Source organism: Schistocerca cancellata, chromosome 4, assembly GCF_023864275.1.
Source record: "Schistocerca cancellata isolate TAMUIC-IGC-003103 chromosome 4, iqSchCanc2.1, whole genome shotgun sequence".
In the NCBI taxonomy this organism is placed as follows: domain Eukaryota; kingdom Metazoa; phylum Arthropoda; class Insecta; order Orthoptera; family Acrididae; genus Schistocerca; species Schistocerca cancellata.
Window position 1 is genome coordinate 286,052,523 of NC_064629.1, and position 21,164 is coordinate 286,073,686.

At 38.9% G+C, this 21,164-nt stretch overlaps 1 protein-coding gene across 1 annotated transcript in view; it reads right to left on the minus strand.

The window, feature by feature from the left end:
• Positions 1-21,164, minus strand: part of LOC126183717 (uncharacterized) — a 368,227-nt gene that overhangs the window by 25,553 nt on the left and 321,510 nt on the right. The window contains exons 4-5 of the mRNA XM_049925904.1: positions 13,874-14,046; positions 4,282-4,498 (exon numbers count right to left, since the gene is read on the minus strand). Coding sequence (XP_049781861.1) covers positions 4,282-4,498; positions 13,874-14,046 — 390 coding nt within the window. The remainder of the gene's footprint in view (positions 1-4,281; positions 4,499-13,873; positions 14,047-21,164) is intronic.

A 21,164-nucleotide genomic window follows, 5' to 3' on the forward strand; every position in this document is an offset into this window, starting at 1 on the left:
TTTACTGTGAAAATGCTGAGTCTTCTTGCAATGCTGGTCTCTCTGGGCACCAGACCACTGTGTCTTCTTCAAAGAGGCCTACTTGTTCATTTAGGGGACCAACTTAAGAGCTGTCTTCAAGTGCAGGCTGCCTTCAGATTATAGGTGATAAGCCTTCTCCAAGAGAAGGTTTCCCTCTGTGTCTGACCACTGAAGAATGTCCCTCTGAGTATGCAACATGTGGGTTCTACTTAAGCCCAAAGGATGTAAAAACCTCAGCCTAAGAAACAATGTGTGAATCAAAGACAAACTAGGAGTAAGAAAGGAAAGACTGCCATAATCACTTCAAACCCTTATAAAAATGTGTTGGCTGAAGCTACAATAAAGAAAGATGAAGAACTTTTAAGGAAAAAAGGAAGTTCAAAGAAAACCAAACAGATGAGGCTGATATCCTACAAGGCAACACAAAACAAAGGAACAAAGCTAAAAGTGGGACCAAATGCTGAAAAAGTTTCTGCTAAAAAGAAACTTTTTCAAGAAGAAATGGAAGAAGAAAAATCCACTGATGAGGACAGTGGCACAGATTGCTTTTACTGCAAGGTAGCATTTTCTGGATCTAAAGAAAATGAAGTATGGATAAGATGTTGGAGTTATAAATTCTGAGCTCATGAACTGTGGGTTGAATGTGATGAGAATGATGACAACTTCACTTGCGAGTTTGTACATGACTCAATATTGCTCCTGAGTGGACAAATTGTGACTGAATTAGACTGAAATAGTAACCCACAGTTAGTCACTGATTTCTCTATTTACATCATTAGGAATAATTAATACTACTCATTTGTTGATCTTTTTATGCCAGCAATGTATTGCAACACATTTCCTTCTCTTTCATATTACTGTTCTTTTAATAATAGTCACTGGTGAAATAAAAACTATAAGCCTACCCATGCTTTTAAACTTAACAGTCTATGTGGGAATGGTGGCAAAGGACTGGCCAATTTATCCCATTAGGTAGGTAAAATTGGCCATTATGGAAGCATTCACAAAAACGTTTATACGTCTTACAACATATACTTTTACCTTAGCTATAAATACTTGGTATATGCCACAAGCTTCTGTTAATAGCCATGGTTTCATGAAAATTCAATTTCACTTAGAGTGGCCACTTTACCCCACCTTCCCCTAATAATAATAAATGATTTACCACCACTTAAAGACAGAATAAACTGTATAATAATCTTACAAGCTTACGTTTTCTTGATCTCATCAAGAAAATAATTTTGCTTGTATGCATTCTCTAGAACTACACTACATTTGGATTTATTTGGTGTATTGGCATCTTATCTCTCCCGTAAATGACTATAAACTGCATGGTGGAGGTTGGTGTGCCATTATTAGTTGCTTTCTGTGTTCCATTTCCAAAGGGAGTGATGGGAAATTACATTCTCTGTTCTGCTAATCTACATTCTGTTGCTAATACGGCCCCTGTTATGTCCTCTGTTAACATAATTCACATTTGCCTTTAATACCAGTAAACTGAAACTTATCTGTTAATCTATATTCTAATTGGCATGATATCATGTGTGAAGAGGGTGAGCTGTGTTTCTGACAGTGATTCATTAAAAATCCTTATTGATTATTGGAGAGAAGCAGTACTTTTTTTTTCAGGAATATCATAATAATGGACTTCAAAAATGTTTCAGACAAATAATAGGGATATTGATCTATAATGTTGAGTTGTTGTTCTGTACCCTTCTCCTGAAGGGATGTGATTTCTTACTGTCTTTCGTCAACTAAGTGAGGTGGCATATTTCAACTAATGAAGTAAGACATTAGTTAAGAAACAGGATTTATATTCAAAGTACGTGCTTTTCAATCCATATCTGGTCATTGTGATTTAGGTTATCTGGAAGTACATGAATCATTGTAGGAAACTGCTGGGATGCTCCTCTTAGTCTGAGCTTGTGCTCTGCCTATGCTGATCTTGATATAAATTGGATGTTAAACTCTTTCATTTGTGTGGCTGTCTATGGCATAAGGGTTTAGTACAAGTGAAGGTGAAGTCTGTGGCACAAACTTGTGACTGGACTATCGGCATCACTACAGGTAGGGAGCAGTCTTTTTGTTTTCATGGCACTATGAGGGGAAGGGGCCCCCACACCCAGTCAGCCTTTTGCACTGGGAAAGATTCCATACTCATTTTATCAGCAGTCTGAGTGGACCTGGGGATTTCCTCAAGGGACTGGAACAGTAAAAAATCCATGCCCCTCACTAGAATTGAATCAAAGATCTCCAGTGCTGAAGTCCAGTGGTCCACCCACCAGACCACCACAGCCATACTTAGTGGTATAATACACATACAAAACAGGCTAGTTGCATAATGTATCCAATGTAGAACCCAATAAAAAGTTCCTGCAGTGTCATGTGAAATAGTTTCAATTTTTTTTCAACATTAGGGGGGCTTATTTTGCCTTCTTCCAATGAGAGTTGTTGCAGCCATCAGTTGGTAACAGTGGATGATCTTTCTGCATGAATAAATGTTTGAAGTAGAATTTATGATTTTTCACTTTTCTTTCCTTCAGTGGGTTCTCAAAACACAAGTAGGTTATGTTACTGATACATAAATGTCAACTAATCTGTAAACCCAGTTACCAGGACATCAGGAGCAGCAATAGTAGCAGTATCACTTTTGACAATATGTACTCTAAATCATTAAGTAACACTATATTCGCTTTATTAGGCTGTTTTTATCAGACTGAAGTATATACATCTAACACAATTGGCAAGTTTCACTCTCTATGGTCATTCTCATGTGATAAATATATCCAGATTACTTAGAAAATTGCACATAGATGCTGAGTAAAAGGAAGAAGACATCATTCAATCATTTTCCACAGGCTATGGACCCCAGTTCTCTGAAATTATTAAAAATCCAAGATCATATTTAATATTACACTGGAAAGTTCTTGGTGAAATATAAATTACAGATAGAGTAAAGGTAATGGCACAGAGTAAATGACACTGGTGAGCTCATCCTGGTGTGGGTATGGGAAGTTGTGTGTGGCACAGGATTAAGTAGAAGAGTGTGTCAGGAGAATATTTAGATAAAAGAAAGTAAGAGGGACACTGTGGAGAGGAAGGAGTGAATTTTGAATAAAGGAGTGAAGTGGGAGGAATGGGAACAAGAGTGGAGCTGAGTGTGGAGCAGGGACTAGTGGAGACTGCATAATGCAGTGATGCTGGTGGTTCCTATGAGTGCTGGGAGGGGGGGGGGGGGGGGGGGGTGAGTGGGGTGAGGAACAATCCAGGTGGAATGGGTTGTAAAACAGCCACTGAAGTCAAGCATGGTGTGCATTTGATGAATGTTGCGTCGTGTACTCCACAGGGATATGACCCAACTGGTGAAGAGTTGGGAGTAGATATGGCATAAGCATGGGGCAGTGCATTTTCTAGAATGGGTGAGGTGAAATATCACTTTGGGAGAGATGAGAATGATTGTGGGAAGGATTTTACTCATTTATAGCCACAATAATGAGTATCTGAAGCCCAGGCAAAGGATGTGGTTAAGTTGTTCCAGTCAAGTATGATATTGGGTAATGAAGGTGGTACTCCTTCGGTACTGGTTTGTGGGACTTGGCTGGAGAACCATGCTGTGTTATATCTCTGACATGAGACTATTTCAGCTAGTGCCTGTGTCAAAGTACGGCCATATAATGACCAACAGATGACAATGAAAGTGTTATTAGCAGTAGCATGACATTATTATGGTTTGAATAATACAAGCATGATATTTCAGTCAACTGCAGTGCCAGTTAAAACAGCACCATATCAAAATGAATGTGATAGTCAACATGTAAAAGAAATCTTGAGTCGCAGACAGGCACAACAAAAATACTGCTGTATTTGTGAACTTTTGTCCAAAATGCCTTCCTTTAAAAAGAAGACACAAAAATTCACACAAGAAAACACACACACACGTGACCACTGTCTCTGGCCATTGGCCTCGGTGGTCAGAGACAGTTGTCATGTGGGTGTGAGAGTTGACTTGTGTGGATGTGTGTGCCTTTTCTATTTTAGAAGAAGGCCTCTTGGCTGAAAACTCACATGTATAGCAGTTTTTTGTTGTGCCTGTCTGCAACTCAACATGTCCTGTCTGTGGCATGCAGCAATTAATCCTATTCTTAAACACAGGTGCAGCAGGGATATTATTTTATTGGCCACTACACATACAGATGTATAAACAAACATATTCTGCTTCATATCACAGGTCTAAGAAACACATTTAATATTCAAACAAACCTTGGGTCTTTAACCTGGCAAGATTCAGCAAAAATACCACAAGTCCAACAAGAGTGGTAACAAAAATTGCAGGTCGAATTCTGCAGATAGAATATGAATGCATAGGCCATCGGATCATTAACAGTCTTTCAAAGGTAAGTGCAACAACAAGCCATGCTGAATAATGAAAGAAAAGACCTGATGTTATTCTGTGGCATATACAAAGCCATCCGTGTTCCTGAAAGAATAAAAAACATTATAAAATGATGATACCATACATTTAGTGAAAATATATCGAGTCTGTTTATTTCTGTAGGCATACAATACTAATGTGTACAAAAATAATACCACTATATCTAACACATAACCTCATCTGACACTAAACATTTACTTTGAAACTTCCTGGCAGATTAAAACTGTGTGCCTGACCGAGACTTGAACTCGGGACCTTTGCCTTTCGCGGGCAAGTGCTCTACCATCTGAGCTACCGAAGCACGACTCACGCCCGGTACTCACAGCTTCATATCAGTGCACACTCTGCTCCAGAGTGAAAATCTCATTCTGGAAACATCCCCCAGGCTGTGGCTAAGCCATGTCTCCGCAGTATCCTTTCTTTCAGGAGTGGTAGTTCTGCAAGGTTCGCAGGAGAGCTTCTGTAAAGTTTGGAAGGTAGGAGACGAGATACTGGCAGAAGTAAAGCTGTGAGTACCAGGCGTGAGTGGTGCTTCGGTAGCTCAGATGGTAGAGCACTTGCCCGTGAAAGGCAAAGGTCCCGAGTTCGAGCCTCGGTTGGGCACACAGCTTTAATCTGCCAGGAAGTTTCATATCAGTGCACACTCCGCTACAGAGTGAATATCTCATTCTGGAAACATCCCCCAGGCTGTGGCTAAGCCATGTCTCCACAGTATCCTTTCTTTCAGGAGTGCTAGTTCTGTAAGGTTCGCAGGAGAGCTCCTGTAAAGTTTGGAAGGTAGGAACGAGATACTGGCAGAAGTAAAGCTGTGAGTACCGGGCGTGAGTCATGCTTCAGTAGCTCAGATGGTAGAGCACTTGCCCGTGAAAGGCAAAAGTCCCGAGTTTGAGTATCGGTCGGGCACACAGTTTTAATCTGCCAGGAAGTTTCATATCAGCGCACACTCCACTGCAGAGTGAAAATCTCATTCTGGATACATTTACATTGTACTTCTTTTTTACAGAGTACCAATAATGTGTTTTCCTTTTTTGACTTTCAACTTCCTTTAAACTGTATTTCAACTCTTTATGCAAGAGAGATGGCCACATAAAAACAATGAGCAATAAAACTGACACATAAAGAATACATGAAGAATCATATGGTAAACAGAGGACATTTTCAGAAATGTCATCAGACAACAATTTCTTTTGAATATAACCTTAAGAACAATTGAATTAGATTCCCCTACCTAACGGTGCATAGCACCCCTAATTGTCCTGATGATACCAAAGATATGGAGAGGCATGATGAAAGTGGGAAGCCACTGTGATCCATTACATTTCAGCCACTGCACACAATAGAGATTTGCCTAGATGGGTTGAAGGTGCATGTATCTCACTCAGTGGTGCCCCACAAAGGCTTAATAAAACCAAAGGCAAGGTGACAGGAGGAAGCTTGCCAGGAGGAAGGGGGGGAGGGAACAAGAAATATTTCTCAAATAATTTCAAAACAATTCAGGAGCAACTGGGTAATTTATTGCCTTGTGGAACATACTGAGCACTTGAAGGTTGCTACAAGTGAACTATTTGATGCACAGACAGTGGGTTCCTCTATTTTACATTGCTGAGAGGTAATGGTAGACCTCTCACGAGTTACATATTATCTCATATAAGCATGCCTCAGACTTGATTAACTCCACCACTTGTCAGACTAGTGCCTTGTTGGCAGGAGTGGTGCATCACTTCAAGTGAATTTTGACATATTTGTACCCTGCCATAAATATGCACCAACATGTGACTGCAGCTCATCAGTCTAGGCAAACTTTTCCCCACATTTTGTGCAACTGCTGACAGTATTCTGACAAGTCCTTTTCCTCAGAATGTTTCAGGTATTTTTTTTATTTTTTTTTATTGAACCACGATGATACATTTCAATTTTTATCTTTAAATTCAGCAGATTTTTACATAATTCTCTACATAATATGTTTTCTTAGTTCTGAAAAGTAATTAACAGTAACTTGCAGTGGGTTTAATACTAATACTTCTGAATATTTGCAAAATGTGTCCTAAGAATCCACCTTTCTGTTCCAATGCCGCTGAAGATAAGATAAACATTATTAATGGGAGAAGTACATGAGAGAATGCCATCACAAGCTTTTACATATCTCTTTCTTTATTAGATTAGCCAGTTCTTGTTATTACATGATTATGAACATGGGTAAAATGTCCCTCAAAGTCTTTGTCTGTCTATGCCATACTACTCTGTTAAGTAAACTGCATACATTTGGCATCAGGGGGAATAAAGCCAGTCAATAAAATCATTTACAGAAAACAGAGAACAAAGTGTAGAATTAAGATCCAATGTAAATAATAAAATGGAGACCTTTTACTCTGATTTTCAAATGGTAAAGTATGGGATAGCACAAGGCTCAGTATTTGGTCCACTAATGTTTATTGTATGTAAATGACATCACAGCATCAGTGAAAGAAAATGTAATCATATATGCAGATGATGCATCCCTCATTGGAAGTAGTAGCTCAACAAATGATTTATAAACAAGAACTATCTACATCTACATATACATCCATACTCCGCAAGCCACCTGACAGTGTGTGGCGGAGGGTACCTTGAGTACCTCTATCGGGTCTCCCTTCTATTCCAGTCTCATATTGTTTGTGGAATGAAGGATTGTTGATATGCTTCTGTGTGGGCTCTAATCTCTCTGATTTTATCCTCATGGTCTCTTCGCGAGATATACGTAGGAGGGAACAATATACTGCCTGACTCTTCGGTGATGGTCTGTTCTCGAAACTTCAACAAAAGCCTGTACCGAGCTACTGAGTGTCTCTCCTGCAGAGTCTTCCACTGGAGTCAATCTATCATCTCCGTAACGCTTTCGCAATTACTAAATGATCCTGTAATGAAGCGTGCTGCTCTCTGTTGGATCTTCTCTATCTCTTCTATCAACCCTATCTGGCACGGATCCCACACCACTGAGCAGTATTCAAGCAGTGGGCGAACAAGCGTACTGTAACCTACTTCCTTTGTTTTCGGATTGCCTTTCCTTAGGATTCTTCCAATGAATCTCAGTCTGGCATCTGCTTTACCAACGATCAACTTTATATGATCATTCCATTTTAAATCACTCCTAATGCGTACTCCCAGATAATTTATGGAATTAACTGCTTCCAGTTGCTGACCTGCTATATTGTAGCTAAATGGTAAGGGATCTATCTTTCTATGTTTCTATGTTTCATGGACATAGAAAGGGAAAATAAATATTTAAGTGACAACAATTGATTTGTAAATGTAAAGAAAAGATTTGTGAATGTAAAGAAAACATCTACATGGAAACACTAGAAAAGGTAAGAACAAGTGAAAAGAAACTAAATATAAGACTTATGAACACAATGCTAGGAGATGTTGACAATGCAAGTTCGTGGGATTGAAAATAGACAGACTTACGAAAGGAAAATCATATACAAAGGTCAGGTCAAAAATAAGCAGCAGTGTATTTTTAATGAAGAAAAAGTTCCACACAGCTGATGTAGCTACACTGTGAAAGATGTACTATGAACTAATTCATCTACATATATCATTCTGCATAATAATATGGCATAGGGCAGCAAATGAGCATATGAACATACTGCTGAAACTGGAAAAAAAAAGCAATCAGATGTACAGGAAACCTATCACCAAGAGAGTCTTGTAAAATAAAATTTAAAGAATATTAAAGAATATAGGATAATGACCATACCATCTATATGTATATTTGAAACTATCTTGTGTCCCACATTAAATTGTACACCAATGCTAAACAGAGAATTACACAATTACACCACCCAACTAATTGATAAAGACCCTACTAAATCAGAGTGCTTATTATACAACAGATTACTGAGCAGTTTAAAAATATAAAAGCAATACCAGTTTTCAAAACAAAACTAAGAGAGTACTTGAAAACAGCATGTTTGCACAGTGTAAAACAATATTTTGAGAGCAGTTCAAAAGAATCATAAAGATTCTACAGTATTAAAGCAGTAGCTTGAGAACTATGTTACATACACTGTGTCAAAGAAAAGTAAACTTGGAAATTTTCCGTATGTCTCATTAATTACAGCAGAAAGTGGAATTGGTCTCCTACAAGCAATAAATTAAATTAATATTAATTGTTTTGCCTATGTTTTCATTAGTTTTTTACATCTACATGTAAATCTATTGCAAAATAATAATAAATGTGCTAAAATTGTAATTTGTACTGTAGCTGAAATTGTAAATGTACACTGATGCATCCAATATTGCTCTAAACAGTGACCAAATGATGAATAAATAATTAAACATTTTTTAAAATTCACTGCAGAATATATTCTTATACCAAATGGATCATTTGATATAAGAATATATACTGCAAGATCAGTATGTGCAGCATGGAAGGATACATATGCCAATGATGACTGTGAATCAATGTGAAAGCAAACAGTCTCTTGTTCATCAGATTCCTCACTGGGACACATTGGGAACCATGACAGCACATATGCAGTCACATGCTTGACTGTGTACAATAATGAATGGAATACTGGTAAGTTTATAAGAAAAAAGCCAGCACTGTAACATCTGAGATGTCCATTCTGGCATCTCAGGGTCAAACACAGATCACATTGATTGATGATCTGTGACAAGCTTGGAATTAGTTACCATACAGGGAAATGCATAATTTTTGGATACCAAAGATAGTTGTCAGTGCCACCATCTCCATCTAGTAATAATATTCTTGTGCTGTGGTGAGCATCTTAGAGGTAAACACAACATGTTGTTCTATACCATTTGGGTTCTTAGAAGATAGAATGGCCTTGTCATCATAGGGCGATGCATCTGTGGCCAGTTCTAGAGGTGAATGATATTGATACAATGTGAGGCAAGAAGCAGTTTGGAAACATTCCTTTAACTTAAGAAATGCTAGCTGACAATCTGTGGACCATGGGGAAAGGGACCTTTCTTCATGCAGTCAATTCAACAGTTGAGCTATCATTCTAATTTTGGAAATAAATCTGTTATAATATGTATTGCTGTTCACAAAAACTTATAGGTCATTTACTTTCTTTGGTATAGGAACAATGGAAATAGCTGTCACATTCTCTGATGTCAGTTTAAGGTCATCCCCAGCTAAGAATATATCCTATATGGTCAATAGAAGGCTGAAAGGAGAAGCATTTTCAGATGTTACATTTTAATCCAGCTTTTAAAAGGGCTGAAAATTTGATGTATGCTCCTGCTGAGTCCTTCCTGTGACTACTATGAGAGCATGCTAAAAAGTAATGCCTCTGAACTTTTTATGTGAAAACTCTCAAATATTTTCAAATAAAACGTATATCACTAACATTCAACATCTTTATTCTTCATGTCTACCTATTTGTTTCTCAACATAGTCACTGTGGGGACGAACATATTTGTCCTAACAGGAGACCAGCTTGTTGACACGGTCACTGTACATAGTTTGACTTTTTTGATGGAGCTATAATCTCACCTGTGCTTGGACCTGTTCATCACTATCAAAGTGAAGTCCTTGAAGGAATTCTTTAAATTTTGGAAGCAGAAGAAAATCGGAAGGGGCTGAGTCAGGACTGTAGGGGTGGATAATCAATGACAGTGAACCCAAGTGCTAGATTGTTGCAGATGTCACAGCACTCGTGTTGTCTGACATTATCATACTGAAGGAAAGGGTGCACCTCATATGGATGAATTCTTTGAATTCGAAACTCAATTACAGCATGTTGTTGGTCACACACTGACATAGTAACATTACACACTTCTGTGTTATACACTATAATTTGAAGCCCTCTAGAGGCAGAGAACTGCAGTTATGTAAGAATGAAGAATAAAGATGTAGAATGTTAGTAATGTTTCTGTTTTATTTAAAAACCTTTAAGAGATTTCACATAAAAAATTTGGAGGCATTACTTTCCAGCATGCCCTCATATATCACCCAGATAATTTAAGCACTGTGGAATGTTGGCAATTATGTGTCCTAGAAATTTCTGGATGATTGTTGGTCTGCAAGGAAAGCAAAAGGTAACCTGTTATACTGATAGAGACCTAAAGGAATATTTAATACCAAAATGGCTTTGGAAGCCTCATCCAAAGGATGTCAAAAACAAGCATCTGAAATATCAATCTTGCAGAAGCACTGACTCCCTGCCAGTTCTGAAATAATTCATCAGGACACAGAAGTGGGTAGAAGTCCACAATCAGTTACACATTTACTTTTTTCTGAAGTTCCCACAAGGGAGTAACACTCCACCTAGTTTGTGAGCAATGACTAAAGGTGACACTCATCTGTTATTAGGAATCAGGGACAGTTATTTTGAAGCAGTCCAATTCTACTTTAACCTGATCCCACAAGCCTAAAGGTATCAGGCAGACTCTGAACAATTTTGGTCCTCTGAGTGTAACGTGATTAAAAAAATTTGTAGCCAGTCCCTGTCTTGTAATAAATAAGAGAGCATATTGTAGATAATAACTCCAGTTCTGCATCTGGAACAGTACTGTGGATTGCTTGCACCAAGTGTTGGATAGAATACACATCCAGGTTCAAAATATTTTCCACAGAGGGTTCTGCTGCTACAAAGAAAGGAAGGGTTCTGGTTACCTGCTTATATGTTAATTCCAGAACTACCTGACCTGTTATAGGAATTTCATGATGAGCAAAAGTCAACAGCTTAGTTGCTACTGATTTTAAGGGTGGATACCTAAACAGAGATAAGCTTGCTGATCAGTAATTGAGACTGAGTCCAGTATCAAACAGGAGTAAAATGAGAATACCATGAAATGTTGTTGACAGAGTAAGCCAGCATTGTACTACCCTGGACTGTGATGTCATTTATTTTCATGGTAGTACTTGACTGGTTATGGTGCAGCTGATTCTGACAAACACATTCTATGTGACACTGGCTAAAACACTTTTCACAGATGTAATATGGATAACTAAATATAGCACGTTGAGAAGAATGATGAGGCCAACAGGGTAGCCTGCATAAACGTTGCCGAGGCTGGGTGGAAAAATTATTATGATGTTGGGTTTGATTCCCACCTGGTTGAGTGGGAGCCACTCCACTGCCACCTGGAATTCACAATATTTCTGTAATTTCACAATCAGACAGGCTAGATCATACCACATTTGCTGATCAAGATGATTTCAGTCTCTGTAAATGGTAGCCTGAGCTGCTTGAGATATCTCTAATGCCCTAGCAGTACACAAAATTTCAACTAAAATTTGATTGTGTTAACACCAGAGCACACATTTTACTGTCCAGTGCAAATATAAGTCATGTATTAATGATTTTGAATGTAGCAGGCTACAAGGACGTGCAAACTTACATTTCCTACTGAGATCTTGTAGGTCTGCGATCCTTGATGCATAACTGTCTTAGGTTGCCTTACAATGTTGCAGGAACTCTAAGTGAGTGTCCATCATATGCATTTTGCAAAAAATGTTCACTTAAAAGCAAGTGAAAAGTGGTGATGGGCAACACTGATGGGTCAGATCAAGAGGCGAATAATTGTACAAGATAATAGACCTGTTGGTTTACAGAAAACAAAAGACACTATGTCACTCAGGGCACTTAATGTCACTTTCCTGGAAATGAAATGCTAAATGCTTCTAGTACATTTTATAGTAGTCTTGAGCTCCACTGAATGGCTGAAAAGCCGTAATTTCTGGAAGTGATTGTAGACATGCCTGATTCATCAGCGACTGTAGGAGTTGGGCTACTGCTCAAGCTGTCATTTCAAGGGCTTGACAAACTAACATTCATTATGGTTGAAACACTCAGAAAAATGGCCTGACAAGTCCTCTTCTGGAATGAAGTGTGCTGTAATTCCAAAAAATTACTCATTGCCACTGTTTTAACAGTGTTTCTTCAACAACCCAGACTTTATTCAGTACAACTTATTTACAATCAAATCACGAAAACCAATACTTCTTGACTCTTCTGGAACACACAAATCAAGAACTCTAGGGTAGATACCTGTTAGTTAATACAGTACTCTGAATGCTTGTTGAATAACTCATACATCACTGCTGGAAAACAGGAATTGTAGGTTTGACTGTAAATCACTCAATTATAATCCATGCTCTCAGTGTTCTTACATGCTGTTAGTTTGTTCACTGAAAACACAATTGTAAATTGAATGGTGAATGAAAACCATACTGCATTAGCCAGGAAGGCAAATCCATGCACTGTTCAAATCTTTTCAGTTGGTAACAATGTCCAAATTACTGTCTAGGAGAGAACCATGCAGCACAGGGTTGTCTTCAATACATGCATGAGAGATCTTGCTGTAGTCTCTGGCTGGTTGACAAGGGAAGATGTTGTGGTCTGCAGCAGCCCTTAAATCTGCCACATTGTTTTGCCACGTGACCTGTCACTTGTGAATGTGTCCTTCTGGGCCGTGCCTAGCTTTGGCACCTAGTGAACTTGCTGGATGAATGAAGAATTATATCTAGTCATCCACCGGTATGTTGACTGGGATTGCTTGATTTTTCTAAAGTGAATCTGAGATACAAAGTTGTATATATCTTAAATCATGAAATTTCTCTATAGAGTTTATTTGCAAAGCTAGCACCTTTATGTAAATTATTTTATTGAGGGAAAGTCATTGATGAAAACTGCTAAATACAATGACTGTGTTCGCAGAACCTAGGCCATTGCTGAGTAAGATAAATACAATACAGATTATGCAAGCAAAAATGTTCACCATGATAAGTAGCACATGACACGATGATACAGAAATCTTGTGAATTTATATCACTTTCTATCACTAGAGGTCCATCAAGCAGTCTGTAAGCAAAAATTTGTAAAACAAATGCTCATAGATATTATTAAATAACTTTTTAAATGTGAGTTCATTTATAAGAAAGTGCAGAATAATGACAAAATGATTGAAGTCAGTCAACATTTCATCTGTGTCAACAGACACCAATCTATAATGTGTTAAAATGGTATACATACAGTTATTTGTTCTACTTTTGTTAATGGGTGGGTATCAATTTATTGATAAACTTCATTATTATTTAGTTTCTGGTACTCATTTTAGTGTCTGTGAGTTCATTCCTCAGTTTGTGAATAGCAGCACACCATTCTTGCATATCACGTAACTTAGTATATGTGTGTCTTCAATTTTTCAGTTCCTACATCCTACAGTAGCATGCCTTATTGTTTATTAACTTGATACGACAGCTTTTACTTTTAAATAAGTACTATATATCTCATTAGTAACTAATATATCATCCATTTTCCTTTTATTAAGAAGTAGTGTCAGAAAATATACTCTAAGGAATTACATACTCACAACCATGATTTTTAAGTGAGTAAGCATCATATTGTGGTGCATAGATGGTAGGCTTATGTGTTTATGAATGACTATTAGTATTGAAATACTTACCACAATTAGCATGTTAAATGGTTCACAGTGCTTACGGAGCACATTCACCGCAGTGCTAAACACCAGTACACCATTGTCAGACAGAGCAAGTGCCTGCAGGTAAATGGACATACTGTTTGTAACCAGACTGGGTGACCGCAGTGTTAGGAAAGCAATTGTATTCAGCACCAATCCTGTGAAAAATTACCCCTATGTAAATTTAATCAATTATGTGCAAATTATAATAAAGAAAAAGTACTCACACATATGTCATTCCATGCCTCTCATATGAAATTGCTTTCATGAACATTGTTGCTTTGTATTGGTTTGATAGTATTACTATAAGTAACGATACTGTTAAACACATACAGCTCCAGTGTGAGAAACAGAAATACACTGCAGAAATGAGTAATTACAAATTTGCACAAATGTATCCATATTACTGGGAAAAAAAAACCTTTATTTCTTATTAAAAGGGATCACACTCTGCAGTAAAGGCTTAAAAATATCATCTGATTCAAATAAAGATATATCAAATGGGAGGTTATGGTCTTTCATATCAAGATGTCTCCATTTGTGTCCATGGTTAAGGTTGCCCTATGGGAGTAAACATGTCCCATATATAATGTCAACAATAGTCAGCGAGTAAATGACCAGTGGAGAAACCATATTTATCATGCTACAGAGAAGGCTTTAATATTGACAGCTATATGTTGTTGGACGTTGCCTTACACATTATTGGAAGAGTGCTCTGGTAAGATGAGATCAGTCTCTGCAAGTTTTCTCCAGCAGTGACTGACATTGTGTGTACTTTCCATTAACAACAATTGTAACTTACATTACTACTTTGTAATTCACCCACAACGCTGCTCTGACATACATGCTGCAACGTGGTCTGAAATGTAATATAGTCTCAAATGTATGAAGCCATAACTGCAAATCATGTTAGGGTTGGGATTCATCTAAAAACAAGATAAGTTACTGATCTACAGATAATCGTTTTGGTTCATGTTCCCATTGTTGCCCTACACAACAATAATCCAGTATCTACTGAGTTATGTTTACTGTGCTTATAATAATCTGTAAAGTGATTTAATGGCTACCAAATTTGCTCATTAGTCACCCTCAACACTGAAATAAAAGCTGATATTAAATTTAAGTTTTTTCCTCAGCATGCATTTTTTGACAGCAGTAACTCAGTATTTTAAGAAGTTACGTAGGGTGCTTTAAAATTCCCCTTACAATCTTCTAGGACTTGTAGAGGGGACTGAGCAGATTCCATTTTGAACTGAAACCCATGTCTGGAAACATGCCATTTGCATGGTGCAAAAATTTGACAGCATGTTGGTAACGCAGCCACTTTTACAAGTAATTTATTAGGTATGACCCAGTACATCATGTTTTACAATTCTACTCTTTAATAACCAAAGAAACAGCAAGGAAACTTAATATTGATAAAGGCAAAAAGCAGCTCTTCCATTAACATGAGACCAAGTGGATTGTGTCAGTGTCTTCTGCAAATGTATGCCCAACCATGTTGCTCAAAGACTGACAGACATGTGAATGAGGCTCAAACCAGGTCAGAAATGGGAGACATGTCAAATGACATCAACCAATCCAATGTAAGCAGCCCCCCCTCCCTCCCACAATAACTACCCTGTTGCATACCCATGAATCAAATATATTTTTAAATGGCTGTAGCATGGAATCAATACAGTAACTTTATTACATGAAAAAGCATAAGCACACGGGAGACAAAATACATATAACACAACACACAAGAGGCTGGCAGATTATTGTGCTCTGGCCTATAAAGTCATTAGTTCTAACAGGGGGTGGCTGCACACAACTTTGGTAGTTACAGCACTCCTCTTCCTTTCTAAAGAAGTGAACACCATGCTCACATCCATTTCTTCTGTTGTCAGTGCCTGTTGTTGAGTCATGCAACACACTGCCACTAGTGCTTAAGGCCAGAAGTGGCACAAATGCAGACAGGTGCACTACCCACACCCCTGTGAGAAACAATATGGCAGGACAGGCGATGTCAGCATGTATTCAATTTCCACAACTGAGTAAAATCCCAGTGAAGGAGGCCATGGCAAACGCAGTTGAACAGGCAGTGTAAGTTGTGATGGAGACGGCAGCAGCAGAGGTGTCGGCTTCAACAGCATTGGAGCTGGAGTCCCACCTTGGCCACTGACAGCAGAAGGGGGCACCCACAGCAGAGGAGACAGTTTTGAAGGCATTGGCAGTGGTGATGGGGAAGGCGAGGACATCAGCCGTGAGGTAAGAGATGGCCGGGCAGACAGAGAAGAAGGTCATAGCTGATCAAAATGTTATGATATCCTCCCCTCAGCAGTGAAGACGATGCAGAGGCATTGGCCAGGGTGACTCTTGATGACTGCTGGCAACCATCTCGGTTAGCGACCAAAACCACAAGCCCAAAACAGCTGTGCCAGGCTGGGAGCATTGTGGTGCTAGTGTCGGCAGATGTCCTGGCATCAGTTGAAGTACATGTAGCAGATTAGCGGGCTGATGGCTGTGCAACAACTCTGCTGGACTACTATCTCCAACAGGGGTAAACTTACAAGAACTGAGCAACTAGTCAAGAGCCAATGATACATCTGTAATCTATATATTTTTGTTTGAGTCTTAAATGTCCGTACTAGTCATTCTGCTTCCCTGTTTGATTCAGGGTGGAAAGGAGGAGCCATGCCATGGTGAACACCAATTTTTTTACAAAAATCTTCAAATTCCTGGGATATGCACTTGGGGTCATTGTCTGTAACCAACATATATGGAAAACCTTCCATTCCAAACATTTTTGACAGAGCTGAAATTGTTGTCACCACAGAAACAGACAGGCAATGTACCATATATGGAAACCTAGAATATGCATCAGTTACAACAAGCTGGTAGAAATTCTGAAAGGTCCCACAAAATCAACATGAATTTATTCCCAAGGGCGCTGTAGAGCTGGACACAGTGACAAAGATTCACGGGGGAGGGGGGGGGGGGCTGCCTGATAGGTGGCACACTTCGGGAGAGCTGCAGCAACTTGTGCTATTTCTCTTTCAATGCCTGGTGAAAAAACATGTCTGTGTGCTAACACTTTTGTACTTGAGACATTCCAGTGGTCCACACATAGTAAATGCAAAACCTCACACCAAAGGACAGACAGGACAACAACCCAGGGAGTGGTGTCCTCTGTAGATAAAAGCAGAACTCCATTCCAAACAGAAAGACAATTTCTTAAAGGATCAGAAGAATAGCCCAGATTTTGTCTGGCCAGCTGCATTGCACAAAAGAAACAACTTTACTTAAGAAAGGATCCATGGCTACTGCATCTGCAATTTCAGTGTTAGTAACAAGAAAACCATCAACAACATTTTGAGCTTCCAGGTCTAAATGAAAACAAAGCATGCATGATTGATCTGATGCTGCTGCATCAAATTTAAGGTTTTAGAGGCATACACAGCAGGGCACTCTGATCCATCTGCGTACATCATCTTTGCTTGCTCTTTGGTGTGACGTCATAAGCGAGTGACTGTGTGTGAGATCGCTCTCTAAGTTTTCATATATTTTTAGGTTTCAGATACATATTTTAACGGTTTTTGTGATAACATTTACTATATAAGTGACGTATTAGTGGTTTCTTCATTCACCTCTGCCTTTCTTGTGTTGTGACCTGATATTTGTGTTTCGTATCGAGCAACTTAACCTCTTGCCTGTGTTTACATTCCGTGCTGACCAGTTGCAGCTGTAGCAGCGCATCGAAAGCTAAGTACTAATTAATTGTTTGTGCATAGTGGTTTATTTAGGAACTTTAGTAGTCTTCAACCGGTGTTCTTGGTGTTTTCTGGTGAAATAATTTCAGAAGAACCTTTTGGGAACTGTTTACAGCTTCGTTACTGTGTCATTAGACGTTTGATTCTCTTTCTGTATTAGTCTTTTGTTATATTCACATTTGTTGTTTATTAACACTGTTAATAATAGTAGTTACTTCCCTTGTAGAGTAAGTCTGTGATTACTGTAGTCAGGTTTTTAGCATCTTCTTATTGTAGTAGCGGAACTTAGAAAAAGTAAAATTTTACCATGAGTGAGAAGTGTGGGCTTTGCCGTAGGTTCGTGAGTAGTGGATTGCGGTGTGAGACTTGTTCGAAGTATTTTCACTCGGGGGAATGCAGTGGGGAAGCCAGTGGGCATTCTGGTGAGATCCTCTCCTGGAACTGCAGGTTATGTAGCAAGAGTAAATTGATAGAGGAGCAGGAGCGTAAGATCTGTGCCCTTCAGGTGCAGTTGAAAAACGCACAGGAGGAGCTAGATAGGATGAGGAGGGAGAAGGGGGTTGGGGAATGGGAGCTGGCTGTTGGCAAGAGATCTGCTAGGAGAAGAAGATTTTCAGATAGTTCTACTATTGGTGTTTACAATAGATATGACCAACTGTCCGAGTCTAGTGGAGAGGAATCTCTAGTAGCTGTAGATGTAGGAAGTATGCAGCAGACCTCAGTAGTTACTGTGCCTAGAACAGTTGTAAAGTCGAAGAGGAAGAAGAAGGTTCTGCTGTTAGGTAGTTATCATGGCAGAGGTGTAAGCCAGCAGTTGCAGGAAATGCTGGGGAGTGAGTACCAGGTCACCAGCATTGTGAAGCCTAATGCAGGGTTGGCTCAGGTGACTGTTAACATAGGGGGGGTTATGTAGGGACTTTACTAAAGAGGATCAGGTAGTGATTGTGGGTGGGGCTGGTAATAGTATTGATAGGGATGGGGAGTATAACATAGATGGTGACCTGGAAAAGATAGCCACTCAGACTGGCAACACGAATGTGCATTTCATGGAACTGTTTCAGCGTCACGATCGGCCTCATCTTAATACAGCCGTCAGGCATAATAACATGAGACTTGGGGGTGCACTGATGACAGAAAGCATGGGTCACATTTCAGTGGTGTCGGTGGAGTCTATCAGCAGGACGGGTTTCACTAGACATGGCCTGCACCTCAACAGGTATGGGAAGGGGAGGTTGGCAAAGCTTATAGGTGACAGCATAGGTAGGGTTGGTGGGATCACTCATGGGAAAATTCCTGCAGTAGTGGGTGTTAGAGCTGCACCTTTTTTAGATTGAAGTCAGCTGATAGGTATTCCTGTTTAAGGGAAGTCTCTCTAACAAGGGAATCACTTTTGACAAATCTTAGGTATCCGAGTAATGAGGGAATTAGTATATTTCATCAAAATATACAAGGTATTAGAGATAAAGTTAGTGAACTGCTTATAGATGTTGACTCTGAAATTATTGGTATATCTGAACACTTCTTAAATAAGGAGATAATTCAGAGGCTTCCTTTACCAGGATACAGGTTGGCTGGCTGCTTTTCGAGGAGCTCTTTGCGGTGTGGGGGAGTAGCCATGTATGTGAAAAACGGCATCGCATTTGAGTCAATTGATGTTTCAAAGTACTGCACTGAAAAGGTGTTTGAATGTTGTGCAGGTGTGGTTAAATTTAACGGAGCTAAACTTGTAAATGTTGTTATTTATAGATCCCCAGACTCCGATTTCACAGCATTTTTGCTAAAGCTAGAGGAGGTTCTTGGTTCACTTTATAGGAAATACAAAAAGTTAGTTATATGTGGTGACTTCAATATTAATTGTATAAGTGATTGTGCAAAGAAGAGGATGCTGGTAGACCTCTTTAATTCATATAATCTTATGCAAACCGTATTCTTTCCAACGAGAGTGCACGGGAACAGTAGAACAACCATAGACAACATTTTTGTTCATTCCTCATTACTAGAAGGGCATTCTGTTAGCAAAAAGGTGAATGGCCTTTCAGATATTGATGCGCAAATTTTAACTTTAAAAGATTTTTATGCTGCAACACGTGTTAAATATAGTCATCAGCTGTTCAGGAAAGCTGATCTGGTTGCTGTAGAGACCTTTGTAAACTTTATAAAGGAACAAGAGTGGAAAGATGTTTATAGCGCTGATACAGTAGACAATAAATATAATGCTTTTCTCAAGACTTTTCTCATGCTCTTTGAAAGTTGCTTTCTGTTACAACGTTTAAAACAGGGTACTAGCACAAACAGGCAGCCTGGGTGGCTGACTAGAGGGATAAGAATATCTTGTAGAACAAAGTGGCAATTATATCAAAACGTTAGAAACAGTCAAAATCTAAATGCAGCAGCCCATTACAAACAGTATTGTAAGGTGCTTAAAAATGTTATTAGGAAGGCAAAAAGAATGTGGTATGCAGATAGAATAGCTAAGTCTCAGGATAAAATAAAAACCATATGGTCAGTCGTAAAGGAAGTGGCTGGTCTCCAGAGACAGGTCGAGGATATAGAATCAGTGCGTAGTGGGAATGTCCATGTTACTGATAAGTCGCATATATGTACAGTATTTAATAATCACTTTCTGAATATAGCAGGTGAACTAAATAGAAACCTAGTCCCAACAGGGAATCATATAGCGCTCTTAGAAAAAAGTGTTCCGAGACTGTTACCTCAAATGCTCCTCCATGATACTGACAAGAAGGAGATTGAGTTAATAATTAAATCACTAAAGACCAAGAACTCTCATGGATATGACGGGGTATCTAGCAGAATACTGAAGTATTGTTCTATGTATGTTAGCCCAGTACTTAGCCATATCTGTAACTTTTCCTTTAGGAGTGGTCGGTTTCCTGACCAATTAAAATACTCGGTAGTGAAGCCACTTTATAAAAAGGGAGACATTGATAATGTTGACAATTTTAGACCTATTTCTATGCCATCGGAGTTTGCTAAAGTTATCGAGAAGGTTGTACATACAAGGTTACTGGAGCATTTAAATTCACATAATTTGCTGTCAAATGTTCAGTTTGGTTTTAGAAATGGTTTAACAACTGAAAATGGTATATTCTCTTTTCTCTGTGAGGTTTTGGACGGATTAAATAAAAGGTTGCGAACGCTAGGTGTTTTCTTTCATTTAACAAAGGCTTTTGACTGTGTTGACCACAAAATATTACTGCAGAAGTTGGACCATTATGGAGTAAGGGGAGTAACTTACAATTGGTTCACCTCTTACTTTAAGAACAGAAAGCAGAGGGTAATTCTCCACAATATTGAGAGTGGTAGTGATGTTCAGTCCCAATGGGGCACTGTTAAGTGGGGTGTTCCCCAAGGGTCGGTGCTGGGGCCACTGCTGTTTCTTATTTATATAAATGATATGCCTTCTAGTATTACAGGTGATTCAAAAATATTTCTGTTTGCTGATGACACCAGCTTGATAGTGAAGGATCTTGTGTGTAATATTGAAACAGTAACAAATAATGTCG